Source organism: Chionomys nivalis, chromosome 6 (assembly GCF_950005125.1).
Source record: "Chionomys nivalis chromosome 6, mChiNiv1.1, whole genome shotgun sequence".
NCBI lineage: Eukaryota > Metazoa > Chordata > Mammalia > Rodentia > Cricetidae > Chionomys > Chionomys nivalis.
Window position 1 is genome coordinate 30440229 of NC_080091.1, and position 24205 is coordinate 30464433.

General features: G+C 45.3%; 1 protein-coding gene across 5 annotated transcripts in view; it reads right to left on the reverse strand.

The window, feature by feature from the left end:
- Ikzf1 (IKAROS family zinc finger 1) overlaps positions 1 to 23497 on the reverse strand; it is a 90436-nt gene extending 66939 nt beyond the window's left edge. For 3 of the 5 annotated variants that reach the window (XM_057772269.1, XM_057772271.1, XM_057772266.1), the window contains exons 1-3: positions 22133 to 22336; positions 9010 to 9063; positions 489 to 608 (exon numbers count right to left, since the gene is read on the reverse strand). In XM_057772269.1, coding sequence (XP_057628252.1) covers positions 489 to 608; positions 9010 to 9049 — 160 coding nt within the window. In that variant the 5' untranslated portion in view covers positions 9050 to 9063; positions 22133 to 22336. Of the gene's footprint in view, positions 1 to 488; positions 609 to 9009; positions 9064 to 22132; positions 22337 to 22848; positions 22898 to 23420 lie in introns of those variants that run through there. The other 2 variants (XM_057772268.1, XM_057772267.1) reach the window with 2 other exon arrangements.
- Between the last annotated feature and the right edge of the window lie 708 nt (positions 23498 to 24205).

The window sequence follows — 24205 nt, forward strand, 5'->3', positions numbered from 1 at the left end:
GGGCGCTCTCTGTGTGGCGTGGTCAAAGGACAATGCCTTCTGTTTCTCAGAACGAGCCTCTTGCTTTGTGACGAGAACCGCAGGCAGGTTGTGAACATCTGTCTATGCCTGGGTTACCTTGGAAAACAAACCCCTATCACACAGGGTGCTTCTGGGACTAAACAAAGGAGATCTCTATGTTCCAGCCCTAGTTGAATCCCTTGATTTAAACTGACCTTTAAATTTATGTAAATGTGTTTCAAAAGGCACCCATGCTAGCAGTTCAGCACACAGTAACACCAAGACCACTTGCAATAAGCAGAAAAACACCTTAAAAATATACGCATCAATTAAAACAGATTGCCCAAGTCCCAACTTTAGGAAACCCTAAAAAATGAGTGAGCTCAGAGGGCAAGCGGGACTGGCCACACCTACCTTACCCTACACAGCAGCCATGTCCTAACTGTGAGTGTGTCACAGCCTGAAGGACATTACAGTGACCCACTTACCCATGCCTCGCTCACTCTTGGGGTTCTGCTGTGCTCCAGACGTGGTTGAGAGGTCTTCGGGGACAGGCATGGGTTCATCCCCTTCATCGGGAGTGTCACTGACTGGGGGGCTCTCCTTCCCTGTAGACACAAATCAGAGACTGAGTTTCTGGCGGGCACTGTCAGCTGCTGGGAAAACCTTAGTGCCAGGCTTCCTCGATGGCATGAGAGGGTAGCATGGAGGGGTATCTGCTCTGAATTGCTGCTTCCCTGTTAGGACCAACACGTATTTCTCTTTCTAGGAATGAATATCACTGCCAAGCAATAAATAAACACCAGAGAACAAAGATTTACACAAGGCAAACAACACCTGTAGCTTTGGCTATTCCTGGGACTAAATTACTATATAAACATTGATATATTACAGGGCAGATGTGATGATGTCATTTTTCCAAAGGAAATCAGCTTTTAGATACTCTCGATACATTTTGGTGTTACAGAGCTATTTCTACAATTGTATTTGTAATGGGCACATGAAGGGTTCCAGTTTTTTTTCTGCCTTTGACTCTATATTTATTTTATTTATACTTTTAAACAACACTGAGCTGAGCATCCTAGCCGTCAGGTTTTGGACATATCCTTAAAGGCACCATTGTGTACTCTCTGGAAGGGTTACTGCTCGGCCAATGGCACCTGTATCTCTGAGGCTCTGCATGTGCTTGACAAACTCACAGTCCACACAGAGACAAAAGTTTTTTACATTTCATGAAGTAAGGTTTCCTCCCTCCCTCCTTCTCTTTCTTTCTTTCTTCTTTGCTATTATTTGACAATCCCTTACACCTATATACAACACTTGGTCATTTTTGCTCCCCGTTACCCTCACATCTCCTTCTTAGTCCCACTGACTCCCTTCTCCCCAGGAATCTTTGGCTGGATTAAAACGAAGTCCCTCTAGCTCTTTTAGGTATGAGAACAACACAGTGAAGCTGTCATTGAAAAGCGTCACCTTTCCAGAGCTGTTTAAAGGGGTTAATAGACATAAACGACACAGGAGACGGGGCTCGTGAGGCCCTAAGGCTATGCTCACTGATCCACCGTAGCTACTACAGAAGACAGTCTTGCTTAAGAGACCGAAGGTAGTACCAATATACCAGATGTGTGCCTGATGAGTTGGCAACGTGGCCCAAGAGGCAGAATGACCTCCACACAGACACTAACCCAGACTTTTGGGAGCACATGCAAAAAAAACCACGTCAATCATTAAAAATTTCTGAGAACATGACAAGACATGGTGTGAAGACTGGATCAACTCACAAGAATTGCACCAACATTTTAGGAGATGGAGGAGAGCAGTAAAAGTCTCAGTACACGAGACAAGCATTACTGGAATCTTTAAAATAGAATCTGTAAAGGCACCAAGGACATGCTTTGGAGGATAGCATTACAATGTCTAAGAAAGAGACATTGCAATGTAATATCCCAGGTTAGCTGTGATGAGAGCAACTGGCATATTTTCAGAAAGAGCATTATTGGGTATATTTGGATAGCTGATACAAGATAAATAGTTAAAGACGGGGTAAGATTATAATAATTTCCCAAAGAAAAGAAAAAGGCCCGAGAGACTGATAGAAAGTGTTATGCTAGAGTCTGGGTTCATTAGTCGGCGCTGTCTCCATCAGCTAAACAGATGACCTTTAAAGGAACAGTGGCTGGATGTGTGGCCTTGGCTCTCATCTTCACAGCAAGAGAGGAAAGACTATAACCAAGAGGATGCAGAAGGCATACGAACCATTTGACAACTCTTACTTTCATACAGAACCATGGCCCAGAATAAAGTTTGAGGACTTTAGGGAGGGGTTCAAAGATACTGACCACACAAAATTCTCAGCAGATCTTCTTTATAATATAGAGACACTGCAGTGGGGGAGGGAGGAGTCAGATGGACAATGACCTATACCGCTTGTCTTCTGAAAGGCCAATGAAGAACCTCCAAAGAGGAAAGGGAAGAGGGTAATGACGTAATTACATTATGACCTCAAATAAAAGAGAAATAACTATAAAAAGAGCCTCCATCGGATTGATAGTGGGGTCCCTGGCAACAGAGCCACAACTTGAGAAGCTGGTGCATGAGTTGATACACACAAAATGTATGGAGCATCGGGTTCCTGTGATTAAGCAGCTGTTACTAAGATTGAGTGGGAGGGGGGAAGGAGAAATGGAATTGCTTTGGCTTATTTTGTTATGGCGATCTTTCCTATAATAACTTCTGGACCCACGGAGATACCATATCACACCAGGGCTGGGGGGAGGGTATGTGTGATAAGAATCAGGTGTTAGCCAATGAAAGCATGCCACACTTCCAGCTCGATTCATGTTGAATTGTGTGCCCCCCCCAAAAAAACCCAAAACCCGAAAAAACCCTCTTAGTGACCCATTTTTAAAAGTGTGGCTGACCCATCTTTTAAAGAACAATATCAACTACGTCTTAGGGAGGATGTTCATAAAAACAGCTGTTTCTTAAGACTCACAACTGGCTCAAGTCATTACACTAAAAGGCCAGCTCCACAGCATTCCTGATCTTATATCTCCATACTTTATTTTTTCCCTATGTGGAGGACGAGGTGTAATGAAAACAGTAGGGATCATGACTCTAAAATACCCGTGGGCCAGACTGATCAATAGAAACTCTCAGAACAGAAGAAACCACACAGAGAGATGAAGAATAACAGATCACTCCCCATGTTTCTAGGGGCATGGAGTACAACACCGGACTGGAAGGAGCAAAACCAGATGTGCTCACAAGGGCAGCCGAGAGCGTGGCATTAATTCAACCCTGCCTCACCTCGGCTTGCTGATGGTTTTTAAGAGGTCCTCTGATTTGCCTAAAAGCCCCCCAGTGTGAATTATGTTGCAGAGCCATTCGTCTCTCTGGGGGGCTCTGTGCCCAAGGACCTTTGCATTCTTTTACTGCTGGAAGGTCTTCCTGAGGAAAATGTACCATTTCATGGAAACCTCCCTGAGAGGCCAAATCATTGTGCATACTACATTTCGCCCCACTCATCATTTGAGCCATTTCTTTATAAAAAGGAAGTGCTAGGTCAAGCCAACATGGCCCCATCATGGATACACTGAGAGATCGGGGTTACAGGTCTGAATAGAGCAGCTGAAGAGATGGCGGGAAGGAGAGATGGCAGGAAGGAGAGATAGCGGGAAGGAGAGATGGCGGGAAGGAGAGATGGCGGGAAGGAGAGATAGCGGGAAGGAGAGAGGGTCACCATTTTAGAACTCTCTCCTCAGGCAGAGTTGGAGGCTAAAATTCAGGATTCTGGTATAGCTCAGAGGGTTGTGGAGAAAATAAAGTTAACAACGAGCGTGAACGCTAACCTGTCAAGCTCATGTAACCTATCATGCACCATAGAAGCATAGGCTACGGCTTGTACCTTTACCCTGCAGCATGAGCAGTGGGGTGGAGAAAGCAAGCATTTAGTAAGTCACGGAAAAGCTCTGAAGAGGCGAGTATAATTTCACTTACTTGGGAAACAAAACTTCTGGCGAAATTATAAATGCATCAATTTATACCTAGTTTGCCTGTTGCCTTTGTGTCAAGTATGTCTTTGAGATGTTTCTGTGATCAAATTAAAGAAACTGTGCCCTTAATCTGAAACTAAAAGTAAATGATTTCTCAAGTAGATTATAATTTACCCTAGCTACCCAGCAAAGCTCTGGGAATCTCTCCCAAAGGCTGCGTCTTTAATACACTGAGGGGCCCAAGGGAACATAATACTGGGTGAATAGATGCTCCCAACACAGAACAACCACTCTAGAGAAGAGTGAGATGCTTGGCGCCTAGGGCTGGAGTAGGTTCATACTCCCTTGGAACTTCTTGTCAATCTCTTATCAGCCATGTTTTAGTTTCCTACAATTTGGAGATAACTACATCCTCCTTCAGTGGGTTTTTATATGATGAAAACAAGAAAATGCTTAGGCTAGTATTGGGTAATTCAAAGTGCTCAATCAATGTTATTTACTATGATTAACAGGGCAGGATACTTCCATTGTTATTTAATAGATAGGAGGCGTCTTTCCTTACACAGATTAGTCATCTTTACAGGGTGTTCTCCTTGTGTGCGTGTTCCAACAAACACATTACAAATAGCATTAAGATAATACCAAATACACAAATGGATGGATCTAGAAAACATCATATTGAGTGAAGTAACCCAGACTCAGAAAGACAAATATTATATGTACTCACTCATAAGTGGCTTTTAGACATAAAGCAAAGAAAAACCAGCCTACAAATCGCAATCCCAAATAACCTAGACAACAAGGACCCTAAGAGAGACATACATGGATCAAATGTACACAGGAAGTAGAAAAAGACAAGATCTCCTGAGTAAATTGGGATTGTGCCGATCATGGGAGAGGATAGAAAGGGAGGGGGGAAAGGGAGGGGAGCAAAGAAAAATATATAGCTCAATAAAAACAATAAAAAAGAAAATATCAAATACATAGTTCAGGCGATGGGACCCAGAGGATCCTCAGAGAATCACTGGCCAGAGTCACTGCTGCAGCAGGAGACGTAGCATGGTTTAGGAGGCTTGGGTTCCACAGCTGCAGTCAAAAATAGGTGTGAAGTTGGCCTTTCAACTCCTTTACGTTTTTTCCTACGGACTGTCTCTTTCTTTAGAAGGCAAACAAAAGCCCAAGCCATATGCACGAGTAATTTGAAAAGACTGACGTAGAAGAGAAGGGAAGAATAGCTTCACTCAAAAAGTTAGGGAGGAGTTCCCCAAAGGAAACGGCAGCTTTCTCTAGATCCACACGTGTTCAACTCAAAGTCTGAGGCCTGTAGGCCAGGAGAGCTTTGATGCCCCAATTTGTAAACATGCTTAAAACATTGAGGGGTTCTTGGTGATTATTTTGTAACTTTATTGCATGGTCCCTGGGTGAGATCACTGTAGATGACCGGTAAGGCTGGACACACCGGTAGCGAGCCTTTTCCAATCAGTGGACTCAAGTCAGTGAGCATGATCTGTAAGGCCTGTCAACCTCTAGGATTGCCCCCAGCCCCTAGGTGGCATCAGCTAGAACAGAGTCCACAATGAGGATAAATGCCAGGAAAGAAGAATCCAAAGGGCTTGAAAACAGGGGCTTAGCAGGGTCTGTTTTTTAAGTATTGCACATGTTTGGGGGAATCCTACGAAACTGCTGATATTTGAACATTTTATGAAAAAGAGAATGACTCAGTAATACATTCCTCCATGTCTTATGAAGAAAGTTAACCCCCAGGCTGAGAATATAGCTCAGTGACAGAGCACCTGCCTCGCACAAGCAACATCCTGGGTTCCGTCCAGGGTTGCACCCAGGGCTACTAGAAAAAAAAAAACAAAGAAATCAAATCAACTCCTGTTTAACTAAACGTGCATCCCACCACACAACTTCCCACTGCCTTCCCAGCCTTAGCAGACAAAGAAGAAGACCCGGTCTGAATTGGGAAAGTATCAGATTTACAGAAGCATAAAAGCGGTGTTCAATCCCTTCCTAAATGTGACACACTCTATGGATGCTCTAGACATGGTTTAGAATGTGACACACTCTATGGATGCTCTAGACATGGTTTAGAATGCTCAAGGCTGAACAGAACCCAGTGGTTCCAGCAGGGTTGGAGAGAGTGGTTCCTTTGCTATGGGCATACAGAGAAAATTTCGGACTAATCTTTTCAAACGAAAAGGAGAGTGAAGGAGTTTTCTTTTTTTCAAGCTGTTTGTGATTGCCTGCCCCAACTGTCCTCTCCTTTAGGGCAATCCACAATGCACTAAGTATTCAGCGTAACTTTTAAGGGCAAGAAAAGGAAGTTCAAGAAAATAACGCATTTGTAAGAATCGGGATCAAGACCGAAAAATGATAGTACTGGCTATTCCTCCTAGCTAACATGTTAGAGGTAGTTTTCAAGGCTAAGGTATATTCGTGTCTTTATTGTTTTAAATTTCTTATTGATACCCAATAATTGCTCATGTTTTTGTGGTACAGTGAGATGTTTGAGATTTCAGACATATATGCAGTGCATAACAATCCCTACATGTGTGTGGCACATCCCACCATGCCAGACTCTCCATTGGAGTGAGCAAATTCAGAATCCTGTCCTGTAGGTATCTACATTGTTGTCAATAGCAGCCACCATACTGTGCAAAAGCACACTTGAGTTTCTTCCTCCTAGCTAACCACGCTTCGTATCCACTGACCCACCTCTCTCTGCCTATGCCCTTCTCCCCCAGCTTCTGGCAGAAATCACTCTCTTTCAACTTCTTTTTAAAGAGAAATGTTCAAATATGACACAATTCGTCCCCAATAAACATAAACACATTGCTTACTCACTGGACAGTGTTGAGCAAACAATGGCATGTCTTTTATGGGATAAATCATGGAAATAAGTTTAAAAGGTAACTATAACAGGGGCTAAAGACCATACAAAAGGTGGCGGCTTAGGTGAGGGAATCTGGTTCCTCTGCAGTGTATTCTTTTTTTGTTAATTACAAACATGCTGTGAGCATGTTACCTCAATAAATCGCCACATGTTCTGTGAAACACTGACGATATTGGGGGTTTTCTGTCTGCAATGTGTTTTTCTTCTCTTCACTTTGTTCTTTGCTCACCTTTTAGGAAGCAGCTTATGGTCTTACCTTACTGACTTTTTAAAAATTACACTTCTCTGTGTGCGTATATACAAGCACACTCACACACAGTGTGCATGCCATTGATTTTTAGTTCCTGGACTCTTTCACTTAACTGAATGCCATTTCCATCTACTCATGTTGTCCTAGATGACAGGATCCCAACCTTTATAAGTAAATGGTATTCCATTGTATACACACACCACACTTTCTCCACCAGCGGACATTTGGGTTGATTTAATCTCTAGCTTATTGTTTTGACATCAGGACATCAGAATGTAGGTGCCATGTGGACCAAGAGGTCTCACTCCCGCTGAGGGCATTTTGTAAAAGTCATCTGAGGTCAAAGACATAAAGAAAAGCAGAAGAAGAGAACCAACAAAAGGGTTCTTCTTGCCCTTGGAGTTTCTCAACATCCCTGTTTTTGTGACATTCGAGGCAATCCGGCTGTAAGGGGTGAGCCCAGTGGGTGAGGTCTTCCATCAGTAGAAGCCATGCTTCTTCCCTAATTATGTTTGGCACACACAGTTTTCCTGGGTTTGAGAAGCAGGTAGGGAAGCTAAATACAAAGTTGCAACAAACTAAACAGCATTTTTTTTTCATTTAGCCATTTTGCTTAAAAAGCATAAAAGAAAATAAAGCCAAATAACTCTGAAAAGTACAAGATAAAAGCAATGTCTTCTTCCTCTCCCCACATGCCAATCTTTCTTTTAACCCACAGCTTCTAGGGGGAAAGTCCAGGTTAAGATGTACGCTCCAGAACCACTGTAACTGTTCACACAAGCATGTAGAATGTATGTGTGCACACATGTGTGGAACTCATTTTCTTCTTCTTCCACATGGAATCATACTTTGCATCTTCTCCACTTTCATACATTTCAGATTTATTTCCATAACTGCACATCCATATCATCCTCTATTTTAAGTGTTAAGGGTACACGTCTGTGGACATACCATGGTTTTTAAGTACTAATAACAGCGCCACAGTGTGCTTCAGTAAGGGGTGGGACTCAGGGCATGCAGGTTCTCTGGAGAGCAATGCAGCACCATACATTCAGGCCAGGTCTCCTAGAAGCACCCACCTGGACCAACTTGCAAAGTTAGAAATAAACACTTCCTCAAAACCTGAGGTGGGGGGCAGCTGGGCCAAGGCACAGATGGCAGGCTGATCAGTGAAACATAGAGGCCAGGCTTCTAGGGCTGGGGAATTGCCTGGAGGCTCTGAAACAGAAATACCGACCAGACCTCCAAGTCCAGGAAGCCTGCTTCCAGGTAGTGTGCTGATACAGGGCCAGGCAGGAATGGACCTCATCTACTCATCACACAGGAACAGAGCAGGATCTGCTGCATGGCACATGCTCAGTGCTACCCCACTGGTCAGCCTGGGGCCTGACTTGACTTTCTCCCTCCATAGCTTTCCATTTTCCAGGTCTTCTAAGAGGAGAAGACCTCAGCAGCTATGTTTTTGCCTTCCTCCCTTGGTAAGTTCTCAAACCCTGAACTGGGCCCTGTTAGTAGGTGTGCTTTCTTTGCAAGCTTCTGTCTCCTATTCTTCCTTTCCCAACTTTTACCTCTTAAATGCCACCTTTTGGCATGCATTTTAGCTGTTTGATAGATGAATCCATCATAATTTTCTCCAAAGCACAGTATTTATTTAATCCTTTCCGAGTTGCTGTCAGAGTTGACACCATAACTCATTTCATTTGGGAGGCTTTTATGTTCAGGCTCTCAAACTGGGATGCTTTGAAAGTTGAAGTAAACACTAACACACATCCCATCTGGGTGTTTTCCTTTACGACAGTCTTGCTGGCTCCCCCAAGCACAGCCAGCACGACTTCTGAACACAGGTCTATCACCCAAGGTCTCACCTGAAACTTGGGACATGTCTTGACCCTCGTCAGCATCCATTGCGTTCAGATTATCTGTGAAAGAAAAGAGAGGAATGGATTTAGTTTAAAGCAAAATGAGAGAGAGAGAGAGAGAGAGAGAGAGAGAGAGAGAGAGAGAGAGAGATTGTGCTATTTAACAACAACGCTATCTAGCAAGAAGAATGCATTTTTTCCTCTTCACATACTTGCTGGAGTATCAGCCTAGCACAGACCTCGATCCTTTAAAAAACAGCATTACAAAGATTTATAAAAATATCATTACAAGCACAGGAGGACCAAATTTGTTATTTATTGTTAATTTCCTACTGCATAATAACCCAAAATGCAAACTGACTGCAACAAAATTAAGCAGAAAATTAAATGGCCCTGGGTCATTGTAGGCACAGAATTCATTCTCTTGGCTGATCCATAGTTATGTTCTTTCTAATTTACTGAGCATGCATCGATGAACCTTGAGTCAGCTTGGTGACACGCGTACAATCAGCAATCAAAAAACGAAGCAATTTGCTGAAGAATGTCTCATTTACCCAGGCAGGCTGCATATCTGAACAGCAACGCACTACCTCCATCAATAATGAATACACCTCCAGCCTGGCAGATGGGCAACACACGCTCTGTCCTTGTCCCCCCACTCCTCAGATCCCACCAGGAGAAGTGACAGAAGTAGCCAGGAGAGGGCCCAAGCCTCCTGTTTTGCAGGCCTGCGGCTGGCTCCTCATCTTGGTTTGAACTGCAAACACCCATAGGAAGAGGCTGTCCTGTAGCAGCCATGGCAGGTGCTCCAGGACTAGACTAGAAATGACCACAGACACCAGGGAGGGACCCAGAGACAGAGGGAGAGAAACGACGGCAGTGGGACTTGGCTAGGAGGCCACACCTCAGAGCACTTAGGTGCCCTTAGATGTTACATTCTTAGTGTGCAACATCTAGTAGCTCGATAAGAAATCCATGCCCAGCAGAATTCTGTGGTGACTTCACTGAGTCTGCTCACCATACTCTACTAGAGACCTGTCACTGTTGTCAGACTCGGGCTATCTGCTTGAGTCTAAGCTGAGTGCCTTTGTTTTTACCTGGGGACCACCATGTCTCTGCTTCAGCGAGGTGGATATGAGCTGAAGCCTGCTTTCATCAAAGACCAGGAAACTGATGGGGGATGCCAATCATTTGGAAACCATGTGGGTTTCCAAACCGGTAGCGCATAAGTAAATAGCTCTATATAACACAGAATCATATGGAAGGCAGGGTATGGATATACATAACATATGCATATATTCATGTGTTGTATATATTATCTATATGTATACAGATGCCATGTATTGCTAATATGTATCTTATGTGATGTTATATCTATCCATCAATCTAAAACTTGATGTCTCTTTTTACATTTTGTGATATACATGGATAGAACACATATATTTTTGAGGTTTCTTTCTTTCTTTCTTCCTTTTTTTTGGGGGGGGGAGAAACTCAGGTAAGTTCCACCACTTAGGACTCATAATATTTTTAACTTTCAGCTCTTGTTCCTGTGTGTTTCCTATGCCTTTCATAAAATAAGACACTAAATGTATTTCAGAAGTATTTTTATTTAACTACTACATAGTTATATAACATACCACTATATGTTAATGGATATGCACTAAAGGCCCGATTGACTAGATGATAGCCCAGTATAATATACCCACGTTCCTTCCTACTCGAAGGAAAACAAACATTTCATCAGGCTGTGAGTACCTGCCCCCTCTCAACAGTATCTCATAGACACAGCAAGCAGCTCTCATGGAGCAGGCAGACAGGGAAGTCACTTGGAGCAAGACCCCATGGGCAGCGTGGCCATCATGGTACATGACAGGATGCCAGCAGCTCGCCTCTGCTCTTGGTTGCTTGGCTGGGTCACCTGAGGACAGACCCCCTCCCAGCCAGGGCACATGGACCCTTGTGGTACAGTCTACCTCACTTCGATTTTCAAGTACATTTTCAACCCCACCCCCTCTGGACTTGTGACTAGTACAGTTGTCAACAGGGCCCCTTACTTGGTGTAAAGTTCAACCGTCAATAACGTTTTCAGATACTTAACAATAAACTAAGGGTCTGAGTCTGCCTACACTGTGTCCAGTGGATTCTCAGCCTGACTTGTCTGTCATTGCTGGAGTGACTTCTCAAGCCCCTCAAACTTTCCAAAACTAAAAATCTGAACCGTTTTTTGGGGGAAAGACTAAAGAAGTAATCCATCAAGGGCAGAGTGAGAGGGAAATACATTTGATTTCTTTCAAGGGAAAACTTACAAAGGTATCTGGAAGGGTCCTGAAGGACCCTAACCCATTCCTGGGTCCTATGCTGACCACCAGGGGCTGCTTACAAAATAAATACCTACTTAGCACCTCTTCTCCCATGTAGAAGCAACACAGAGCACAGGAGGGGGAAAAGGTGGGGTTTAAAGGGCCGGAGAGATGTCTCAGCGGACAAAGATGATGCTGCCACACCTAGCTCCCCCGCCCCTCCGAGCTCTATCCCTAGGAGCCACGCAGTGGAAGAAGAGAACTGACTTTGCAGCTGTCCTCTGACCTCCACATGAATGTGGACACATGAAGAAAAGAATCCACTTAAAAACTTCAAAAATGAGAATTCAAGCTCAGTTAAGTTATAGTCTCAGCTAAAAATAAAATAAAATAGAAAGAGCTTTCGTTCACTAAAACGCATTAATCATCAAGCAAACTAATAGCATGTTTTCCTCAACCCATCTGAGAAGTTAGCGTCTTCGGGGCTCGGCAGGGGTGTCAGAAGGAATAAGTATGTCACAGAAACCTGCTGCGATGGTCCACTTTGCCCAGGAAAGGCAAGCAGTCTCAGGTAAGAGCCAACCCAATAGAGAACACACCACCGTATCAATAAATGAGCTCTCACCTGTGCAGTTCTTCTAAACATGAATGCTTTTATTGTTTCTCTGGAGCAAGCAGTTCTGAATCTTGCACAAGGGAAAATAGATGCAGAGATAAGTGCAGGCCAGCATGACAGAGGCTGCCCAAGGCTGGCCCTTTAGGACAGTGAGCAGTGAAGCTTCCCTTATAACCCACCATCTCTCCAGACCTCTGCATTTCCTGTCTTCCTCAGTCAACTCTCCTCCTGTCTCTATTTCTGCATCTCCCTCTCCCTTCCCTCTGTCCCTCTCCCTTTCTGTCTGCCTCTCTCTCTCTCTCTTTTTTTTTTTTTTGATTTTTTCTCTGATTAAACAGGGACAAATAGGTTTCGTTTCCCTGATTCAGACATGTCACAATGTTAGGGAAGAGGTATGGAAGACAGGAGAATAGGTCACAGAGGAAGGAACCTATTGCACTGGGGATCAGCCAGAAAGCACAAACTCAAAGCTTCTGCAGCCCGTGGGAGACTCCCTGGGAAACCAGGAGTCCTTCTTTCCTCTTGCCACACAGAGGCCACAGCCACCAGGCTGGAACCTGGCTGGCTCCTGGGGAAAAGCATCCAACAGCCCTGGGCAGTTGCTGCCTCCAGGTAAGCAGGCTGGCCAGGAGTTCCTTACTGTTGGCCAGGTTCTAACCTGCAAGGCCCAGAGGAGGGTTTACTAGAGCTCAGGAGCACACAAGTCCCCAAGGGGTTCAGCAAGCACCTTTCCCAGTGGGGCTCCATGTCATAGCCCACTGTCTTCTCCAGAATTTTCTCAAGCTGAGCAAGCCTAGATTTATTAAATCAAAATGGAAAAGGAGATGCCAGCCGGAAACCACAAACGTTTGTCTTTTCAAGTTAGTCTAACATTATGGCTACCAGAGAACTGCTAAGCACATGGTACGGAAAGCCTGCTGCAGGTAGGAGGGACAGTCGGTCGGGGGGGGGGGATCAGCCTCCCCTGTACTTCCACAAGCTTTGAAACCTGCCCCCTGGGATTCAAAAACACCATACACTAACTTTTGTATTTGTTTTCAAGATAAATGCCCTTTCCCGTCTTGAAACGGCCTTGCGATCTCCCTGGACAATGATACTCCACAAGGACCCTTGAGGACCTGGTCTATAGCCAGAAATGGAAGAGCACCAGTACCATTTAGGCAGCTCGTTATATGTGAGGTGTTCGAGAGGGACACCATTATGTTTCCTGACATGGTGAGACCCTGCCTTGCCTTGCATTTTACTGAGCAGCCTGGTTCAGATTCCAGTATGCACTGAGCATTTCCCTGACAATGCCTATTTGTCAGGGAGACCTGTTCTATCATCTCCATTTTACAGACGAGAAAACTGAGGCCCAGAACAGAGTCACAAAATAGGAGCATCCAGCCCAAGGCTATATCCAACCAACAGCAGAGCTGAGCTCTAAAGTCACAGTCATCTGGGGACAGTATCTACGCTCTGCTATTCCTTCTCTAGGTATTCCATCTCTACACAAGATGCAGAGGGGACAATATCCGAATGTCTGACCAACAAGGAAAGGCGCCCCTTATGTTTGGCCAGAATATAAACTTGCTCTCAGCAATAGCCTGAAACCAAGACATCGTTTTCACAACAGAACTTCTGCAGCACAATTAAATTCTTGCTATGCAGCTACACACATGTTCCCAGTGTGTTTCTTTCTTATGGGTGAAGCTGCCCCAGGGATACTTGGGACTAGCTGCTTAAATACTGGACAGTACTCTCTGAACGTAGTTAAGTCTCTCTGTCTCTCTGTCTGTGTGTGTGTGCGCGTGTGTAGGGGGAAATGGGGTGGGTCTAAAACCATAATCTATTAAACATGTCTAAGTTACAGACCTCTGTAATAAAACACATTATTTTGTGAGAGACATGTCTTTTCACCTGTACACTGAAGATTTTACTGTTTTTGCAAATCTATCATAGCGCCATGAATTACGCTGTGTTTTTCAAAAGGAATGCTCCACCAGCAAGGCCAGCAATATGCAAATCTTTGTATCTAGTCACCGACCTTCTAGGTTTGCGGAACAGTCTGACAAAGCAGGTTGGGGAACATAAAAACTTCTGAGCACTCCTATTTCATCTCTGATTCTTTTCATTTTACCAAAAATTAGCTGCCAATCTACACAGTTTCATGATTATTTCCCAGAGCTTCGCTGGTGCAAATAACAATGAAAAACAAGATTTAAACAGGAGCCTAGGAATCTAATTTAGCGTTCACCATGCCCCTCCCCCCCACATCCAGCTAAACTGCAGAAGCTCCTGCAGTCTGCTCTGTGAACCTTCTTCTCCAGGGCAAATCACTCAGATGTGCAGCCCTGGCTTCACATTTTTCCCTCTGTGGGCAGGAACTGATATGCAAAAGGAGAAGGGTCAAAGGGAAATGAGGAAGTCGGTCACAAATACAGCAAGGGGCCAAAGGGATGCCTCAGTCAGGACCTGAGTTTAATCCCAGAAACCCAGGGAGAAAGCCTTGCCTGGCAACTGTAATTCCAGTGCTGGGAGGTGGAGACAAAGGATTTGTGAGGCTAGGCAGCCAACCAATGGAGCCAGTCAGGGACAGACTCTGGCCTTGAAACATAGGGAGAGATTGAGGGAGAGTCTCCATTTTGACTTCCGACTTTCACACACGTGTGCATAGGCACACGTGAACACACACACACACCACACACACACACACACACACCTGAGAGAGAGAGAGAGAGGAGATAAAATAAAGAATGCTTCCTAGTAAAAAGCTGTAATTGAGCACCTGCTCTGTGACATGTAATAGAAAATGGTGGACCCAGGCATGGAGGCTCACATTTGTAATCGCAGGACTTTCAAAGGGGCACATGAGTTTGAGAGCAGTCCAGGCAACTTATGAGTTTATGAGTCTCAGGCTAGCCTGGGCAATGGGGTGAGCCCTCCCCCCAGGCCAGAGGAAGAAAGAGAAAAGATGGATCTTACACAAGAAAGACGATTTTAAAAAACGCAGACAATGGAATTGGAGACAAGAGGCCCCTAAGCGTCCTGGCATGGCCATCATTCTTCCCTTTGCTCTCTCCGCCATCAGGGAAGCCATGTTCACACAGCAAAGCTGGGTTTCCTGTCTACCCTGCACATGGGCCACCTACTCACAGCCACTGAGGAGAGACATGCAGAGACAATTAACATGCCTCCTGATTTGGACCATCAATACTGGCCACTTCTTAAGTAGCTTCCTCAAGTACAAATGGCTTTTCACACTTCATCACGTAAGGGAAAGGAGAATGAGTTTAGAAACATTGTCTTTTGCTCTCTCATTGTGGAAGACAATTATGCATGGCCAGGAGAAGAGTGAGAGAAGGGAGATGTAGCCCAAATGAGATTTCTATCTTTAAAACACAGCAACGGCTTCCCAAGACTGATTCACAGAGATAATTCCCAACGCGCTGATACTTTGTAATTGTTCTGAAGACACAGCAGGGCCCTGTTCTCCCCAGTTCCTATTTGTTTATTTTAATAGAGGTAAGTGCAAGCTTACGACATTATTATTTTCTTATATGGTAAGGGGATGTGGTGTCACAACAAATACAGTATCTCATCGTGACTATAGTATAAGCAAATCTTCTCAAGTGGACACTTGAATATCTAACCTTAAACTGTATCTGCTGGAGAAAAAAAATGCTTACATATCCATAGCATTAAGAAAGGCACACCTCTGATCGTGGTTGCCTACAGTGCTTGGGTCAGTTTATTTGGCTTCATTTTATTTAGGCCTAAAAAGGTCAAACCCTGCAGATCTTCATAGGAGCATCCCATTGCTTGGGAATACTTCCACGTAGACTTAGCAAACGTAGTGAGTACTCAGACTTGATTCGCTCACGGATGACATTGACATGCACTTCTAGGTACCAGCACACACTGCTTTCCATTTTACCTTTCATTTCAACAAAATGGGACACTGTTCATGTGCCAGCTCAGAGCCAGCACTGAACTCATCATGGTCTCTTATTCTCTGAAACACAAAAGGCCATTTTGGCACACCCCAGACATAATAAGGAACATCTAGTCTTTGTTCCACAGAGGAGGACAAATACGGTTGTCCTGCTCGCTATCACCCAGTTAGGGTAGAACACATGGACTCTGCGGCCATTTTCCCTAAAGGACTGGAACTGGTGTTTTATTGACAGCCACTTCAAAAATCATCAACTGTCATCACTTAAAGTAAAGGAACTTTTTCATAGAGACTATTAAAATATTAATCTATAATATTTTCTCATTTCGAAGCTATGTTCACAATATTGTAACTTATATTCAAAAATTGAGTTCCCTAAATCACATCATGGTCTTTTAAGGGCTTTAGTACTTTGGAAAGTTACTTTGCTCACCCAAATTCTGTGGGGTAAGTAAGACACTTGTAGTTGTCAATAGAGAGAAAACCAGCTATGTATTAACGACTACAGGCAATAAACTGAATGAGGACAGAAAAAAAATAGTACCTGACTATCTGCAACGGTTTTCTAGTGAGATCCTAAGGAATGTCTACATGTTTTATTTCATTCTATGGGATGGCTCAGTAGCAATGTTCCCTGACCCAGGCCAGGGAGCATCCTCAAGACATTCACGCCAACATCACACATCATGAATAAGACTGAGATCCAAGTGTGAAATGTGTTCACCCAACCCAGGTTATTTGAACGGATCTTATAATCTTTCACCTTCAGCCTACAAGGTCCTCATGCAAACCCAGGAGGGTCATCAGCTGAATCTCATGGAACCTTACAGCTTCCTCATTTGTTCGGTTACAAAAATCGGCAAGTCTATTTATAATTGGGCAGGAAAAGCCCTTACCCTTTGAAAGCCAAACATAGGGAAGCTTGGTTTTGATGCCGGCTTGGACTGTTCTGCAGTCTTCCAACAGACAGGATCAAGGAGTTTTCAACATTCTACATCTTTTTTTTTTCCTCTAAAGTTCATTATTTTGACAAAAATTCCATGTGCTTTTAGTAAAAGTGAAAAGCAAAAATCCTTCAAATTCAGTCACACATATAGAACAACCTCATGGTGGAAAAGAGCTAGAACTTTCCAAACCATGGTTTAAAAAGTAACAGGCAAACTTTGCTTTAAGGACTGGAGATACAGAAACCCTGTCTTGAAAAACCAAAAAAAAAAAAAAAAAAAAAAAAGGGCCTGATACTTAGCAGCTTGTTTTCATTTGATGGAGTAGGATACACAATTTACCTGTTTTTACAACAGGTCTCTCTGAATATCACTTTAATTTTCTACTCTACACAAAACTCCGCACAAACAAGGGAGAAAAGGTCACTTTTTTTTTTCAGACTGAAAGTGGGGCTCACACGAGGGGGTCGATGGCTTCCTCTAGTTTCCATTAAAAGCACTGGGACACATTGCAGAGTGCCACAGCCCACAGGTAAGCTTATAAAAGGTCAGCTCCTCATTTTCATGTCTCTTAAAGTTGCTAAATTAAACATTTTTTTCCCATTAGGTTAAAGGAACTGTCTTATGGAATTCATCTTGCTCCAAATTTACCACCGAAAAAGAATCAACAGAAAATGATCAAAACTTGAGTAGTTGGTACTCGCGGAGTGCCTAGCTTTGGCAAAAGTTCATTCTAAACCACACAGTTCATTTTCCAACAGTTTAAGCATCACAGAAAAATGTCATAAAGTGTAGAATCAGTGTAGAATCTAAAAAAATGCAATACACACACACAGACACACAAATCTACTTGATGCATAGAAAGACTTTGAAGAACACTCTTTGGTAACTGTTTCAATAGTTTAGTCAAAATACCACATACGAGAGAAAAATAAAAAGAAAGAATGAGAAGGGGAAGAGAGTGTGGGACAGAAAGGAAATCAGACTGGATTGGGGCAGGGCCAGGCTTCTCTTAGACTCGGGAGTCCTTTACCCATAGCTCTCCAGCTATCCATCTGAAACTTCTATTTTGAAAATGGCGGCGAGTGTCAGATTTGCTGCAGAGGAGAGCCGCTTTCTGAAGAAAAACGTCTCACTGCACACTCGGTTGAGAAAATACGGAGAAGCTCTTTTGCTCTAATTAGGGCCCACTTTAGGCAATTCGTTAAGCCGTGGCCCCATGCCACAAGCTGTCAGGAGGTGGAGCATGGGGCGAACTTGAGAGCGAACACACAGATGGAGTCTAATGATGCGTTCCATCAGCCCAAGACAGGGAGCTGGGCAGGAGTGCCAGGGAGGCTCCCGGTGAAGCCTGCTCACCAAAAATCCCAGCAGGAAATGGAAAGAACACTGGCTAGGTCAAGCCAAGCAAGCACATCGAGACAACAATCACATGTGACACTCACCAACAAGCTTGGGCCTCCCCAAGGCCAAATAAGAGCAGTCTCTCTCCCCCACACAAATCCAGACTTGGTCTGAGTGCCCTCTGAGGAGCCACCCGGGAAGGATCCTGGTCCCTGGGCTGGGCCTCAGATCCCTCTTCCTCCAAGGTCCCACTGCCGCCTCCACTCACCACTGGGGCTCAGAGAAAGGTGGAACCAGCCGCCAAGTATGCAAAGGAGGAGGGAAGCTGGTTTTCTCTCAGGGAAGCTCACACAGGAAGGGAGCCTATGCTTCCTGTCCTAACCAAAGTGAGTTCAGAAATCATTCGGATGTCTGATTTGTCAGACACGGGGTGGAAAGGGGGTGTTCTTTAGTCAACGGGAATTGTGACTTCCCCCCTAGCAAGACATGGCCATGGGAGAAAAGTAGCTAGGCCAGGCCTGTGGAGAAGCTCAATGGCCTACATGCTTGAGACTTGGGCTTTTCGATATTTTTTTTTAAGCAGTTTATCACTGGCATCCACTTATTTATCACAGTCAAACATGAAAATGGGGAAATGCCAAAGAAAATAATCTGCCAGTTGTCTTTAGATTGTGCCCCAGGCCAGCTGTGTCCCTTTGGGACTTTCTCATGAAGAACCAGTGGGATACCCCAAACCAGGGCAGACATCCATTTCTCCCCTAAGAAAGTTTTTGCAAATCATGTTTGGTTGGCTGGTATAGTTCACTTGTGACATGCAGTACAGTATGCAAAAATGCTTACCCATGTCTTAAAAGTAACTGTTCCATTATCACTTAGCAGCTAAAGGCTATCCCAAACAAACACCATCAAAAAGGAGGCACTGGAATTCTAAGAGCAGGAGCATATATACTCCAGCAACGAGACAAAGAACCCTGAGGTACGAAGGCTTGTGCTACTGTGAGATTGAGAGGGACGTGAAGAAGCAGGGGTTTATCCTAAGAACACGAGTGTGAGCGATGCATCAGCATCACAGTGAAATAATTCTGTTACTGTTCATATGGATTTATTAGAGTGCTGACCCAAGACTCCAACAGACCCCACTTCTCCATCGCTCATCATCTGTATTGTGTGTGTGTGTGTGTGTGTTTAATGCTAATTCTCTGACACTCAACACCTAAGATTAAAAAACAATACATGTGTCTTTTCGGAGCAGGAACCAAGATCTCTTTCAAGACGTGAAATGGATTTCTGTCTCTCCGCCTGTATCCTCAGGAGCCATGACTTGTTGCATTTACTTTTCATGTGTTTTCCCGTGAAATGTAATGCTCACACAGCGAACCTGTGGAACGAGGCAACGTGAGAGAGCTGCAAAGGAGAACAGTCCTGTTCTTAGGGTTCTAGTCAGAGTAGGAGCTTCGGCTAAAAGGAGGAACTGCAATGTCCCAAAATATTTGTCAGTCTTAAAAACAGGCAATAACGGTTCCCAAGGAACTCGGAGGCTCCTGGTTTGCCTTCTGAGGCGAATTCGCTTCCGTCATTCTTCTCTGAACACAACAAGTGCCACTTATTTTACAGAGAGATTGTTTAGAAACGTCAAATAGTAGAGAGGGCATAGGGCATGCCGCTACTCACGCGCGCCTTGAGGAATCTTACTGACTGCAGTAGCAGTACTTGAATGTGCAAAATTTGACAAGCACTCAAAACGACCTAATATTATAAAACTAACATTATCTATGCCCAAATTTGCCATTATAAAGAAACCATTTTTATTTTATATTAAAAAAGTAAAAAAAAATAATAAGAGGAAGGGAATTTATCTCTCATGTTAGGTGCTTTTATTTAATATTAAAACTCCTTTCATTGCCACCTTCAAGCCTCTGTCACTCCACACAATGTGTTTGATGTGTGCTTGTGCAAGCAGGAGTACATACGAACACACGTAATTTATTTCTTGTATATATTAATATAAATAATCCTGATCTATAATAAACACACACACATGATCCCCTTGGATTTCAGAAGTTCTGACATTCTCATGAACAATTAACTAAAGATGAAACACACAAATTCAGATAAAGGAAAATGCTTCCTCAAACCAAAGAAGCATCATTCTGACACTCAGTCTCAAGTGAAGTAGAAAATGCAAGGGGCCTACGGACCTGCTGGGCTTTGGGTCTTTTGGCCAATAAATTCACTATGATCTTAATTTTTCAACAATGGAAATGCGCAAGAACGACCACCATTTGCTTTCTCTTTAGGGCTCAGTACACAAACTTCTCAAAAGAGTCAGACATCCCTCTCCCACTCTTTATTAGCAACCAGTGTCTGCTTGTGAGGCCACCATGGTGGGATATTATTGCTACGATGCTACTAAATTTGGGGGGGGGGGCTTGGGGTTTGCCCTCTACTTAAAAAACACCAAATGAATTATACAAACATGTATTTTGGATTTCTTAACTCTAGGTTTCAATTATCACCATGAACAAAAAAATCAAAGCCATTAGACTTAAAACATTTTTGTCACCAGCTCTAGTGAATTTTAAGTCTGGGAAGCACATTTTCTTTTTCTTCTACGAGAAAAGGAACAAGCATGCATGCTTGTGGGAAAATATAAAATTATACATGTTTTTATAAAAATATAAAATACTCCATTGTCATTTACATGATGTACTCCACATTATGTCCTCAACATGTTCTGTGTATTACAGGGTGCTGATCCAATACAGGGAGATGAATCTTTTGTCATGGATATTTGTCCCCGTTTAAATTTTGAGTCACATATCAAATAATCTGATTTGTTACTGAAACCATTTGGACACATACTAACATAATAAGAATCATGCTTAAAATTTTACTTTAAAAATCTCATAGAAAAAATTGAATGAATTCAATTAATCTCATAGAACAAATATCGCCAAACAAAGAAACTAACACAGGCTCTGGGATTTTCTTACAGATTTCAACCCCCTCTCCATTCATAACCCAAAGGAACTAATCATTAAAAGCATTTCAGTGTCTATGAAAAATACTATACATTTTTGACATTTTAAATTTTCTTTTGCAGGTATGTTGGACCAGTGAAGAGCTATTTCCCTAACACCACTTTGGTTCTGGAAGTTTAGGACAAGGCAGCTCAAAGGTAAAACACGTTATCTGTAGCAGGGGGAGAAATTACGCGTGGGTAACTTGGGCAAACGGCATGTTAAAATTCATTCTGGATGGGCTCCAACCCGAGAGAAAATGTAAAATTGAAAGGGCTTCTGGCTTCTTACTCAGACCTTTTGAATTGGTACCTCTTTGGGTCACTATATGTCATATCCTGAAGCCTACAAATTAGAAGGAAATCAAGGGCTTATAAGATTCCTTGGGAATCACTAGTGATGCTTCGCAATTAAAAAAAAACACACATTTCAAATAAATCGCAAGCCTATTTGATAACAGGGTCTCCCTGCCATAGCTCCATGACCTGGGATCACACAGTGAGATGAGCAAAGTACGGTTTCTATACCCAGATCATTTCCATTTTGCACAAAGCATACTAAGACTGGATTCTACCAGGAAAGTAAATAGCCCTCGCACCAAAAATAAGGAAAGTCTTTACCCACGACTTTGGAAATGTTTTTTTTTTTTTTTTTTTTTTTCTGTGATCTCACTAGATCTGTCCATAGAAGCCTAAACATGAGTAGGGCATGCTCGTCTTGGGACTCTAGGCTACTCAGAAGTGGCTCAGGCTGGCCTGGTCGCGCACCTGCTTGTCCCAGCCTAGAGAGGCGGAGGGTCGCTTTGGTTAAAGCTCTCCGTCCTCAGAAAGGAAAAAACAGACGTGAGCAACACGGACACTATGGATTTCAACTGACTTTCCTTTCTTTCCTACTTCTAATTAAAAAAAGAAAAAATATCCACCAGTTATCCCAAGTTTTCCTACTGAAATTAATTTGAAAACACTCACGTGGATTTGTATGCCGCGCTTTGGGGGCCAAGACTGATCCTGGGGCGCGAAGAGCAGCCGGGGATCTGGGGCTCCTGTACCCCGCGGGACCTACTCGGTCTCCGCCTGCCACGGCCGAGTGTCCCGGGATGGGCTGCACTGCGCCGGGCTGCCGCTGTTGCCGGCCCGGGCGCGGCCGCGCACGCACTTGTTAGAGTGCCCTGCTAAGTTGGCCGCGGAGCAATTCCCAGCTTTCTTTCACAATGACTTCCTCAAGTTGCTCACTCTCATTGTTCCCCATTTCTCTCCACACTCCCCGCCCCCCGCGGCTCCGACCGGGCTCGGAGCCCCGGGCCGCCCGGCCGTCCCGCGCTACAGCGCCGCCCGCGGGCAGCGCACCTGGCCCGGGCACACCGCGCCACCACCTGCGGCCGCCCTGAGCGCGCGCCCCTGGTCCCGCACCGTGAAAACTTTGGGGGAGGTACACGCGACCTGCCTCCCGTTCTGCTTGTCCCGTAGCCCACCCAGCCCTCGCGTACACCTCGAGGCTTCGCAACACCGGAGGGGACAAGGAACCGGGCAGAGAGAGGCGCCGTCCCGTCCCCGCGCCCGCCGCCAGGTCCCGCAACAGACCGCAACTCTGCGACCTGCCGGGCCGCGCGCACAAAGTTTGCAGCCGCGCGGGGCTCGGGCCCGGCCGCCGAGGGTCGCCGGGCAGCGGCGGGCACCGGCCGTACCTGCTGGCGCCGCCGGCGGCTGCAGCCCGCTCGCCCGCGCCGGGCCCGCTCGGCGCGCCGCCGCCACCCCCGCGCGCAGCGCGCCCGGGCCCTCCCCTCGCCGCCAAGCTTCCTCATTCCAGTGCAGCATCGCGCCGCTGCCCCGCGCGGGATGCCGCGGCCGGAGCTTTGCCCGCGGGTTAGCCCAGCTCAGCCGCGCCACTGCGGGACCTGAGCTCAACCCGCAGGGGTGCGGCACGTGCGGACCCGCGGGGAGGGGGAGGGGCCTCCTGGCCCCAGCGCCACGCGCGGGGCAGCCGGGCGGTCGCGACACAGGCGCGCTCGCCCAGTCGAGGAACTCAAGGGACACGGGACACTGTAAGGCACTTTTTTTTCTGGTGTCTAAGAGCACCCGCTGCCTGTGCAGAGCCAAGTCCCTGGGACCCCTGGGCTCCCACGTTCGGGCTTAGACCCCAAAGTACTAATGCCCACCCTAGGGGGTGGGAAAAGTTGATCCTGTGCGAGTGAGGGGAAGGTGCAGTTCATTTTTCCAGACAACCAATGGAATACCTCTCGCGTCTCTTCCCTCCCACCTGCTCACAGCAGAAGTTAGGATGTCGCCTTCCATCCTGGCCTGTGTGCAAGCGCCAGCGTGGAAAGGGTCTGCGGGCAGAGGTTGGAGCAAGGCAATCCTGCACCTCGCTCCGTAGCGGGCGCCTCAGACCTCTCCCTGGAGTGGCAGGCACGGAGTGTCTGCGTAGAAACAGGACTGCATCCTCTGACACCGCACCCTTCACACTCTACAAAGAGCCCAGCACCATTCTGATTAGTTGGGCCACACCCGAAGGGGGCCAGGCAATCCTTAACCCTGAGCACAGAGGGAGAATCTTGAATTCCATAGGCGTAGCAGTGTTCCTGCGGGGGTCCTTGCCTTACCACATTTCAAAGCTGCTTACTAAAGCACAAAACAAAACTCTGGAGCATCCTGGAGAGCTACAGTGACTGGGAGGAAGACTGTGGGCCTCAAAGGGGTAAGACACACAGGCTTCCCAGGTGGTAAGAGGAGTAAGTCACAGCGAGAGGCAGAAAATGTGACTTCAGGGCAGTTAAGTGTGGCTGGGGACACAGCTGTCCAGGATGATTGTGGTTTGGCTGAGAAGGCTGCCACAGCACGACCCAGGCGCCACAATGACAGGCTTTACCTCTGCCCTCCTTGAGAGAAGTCCTTTCCACCCATCGCGAGCCCAATCAACACGTGGACAGAGTTTTCTCGGACCACTTAGACAATATCTACTACCCAGTTGGTCCCCACAGATGTTTCATGGTATAGAGGGACCCTGAGCCAGTCAACTCGTGGGTAGAAAGCCAGGGTGGACGG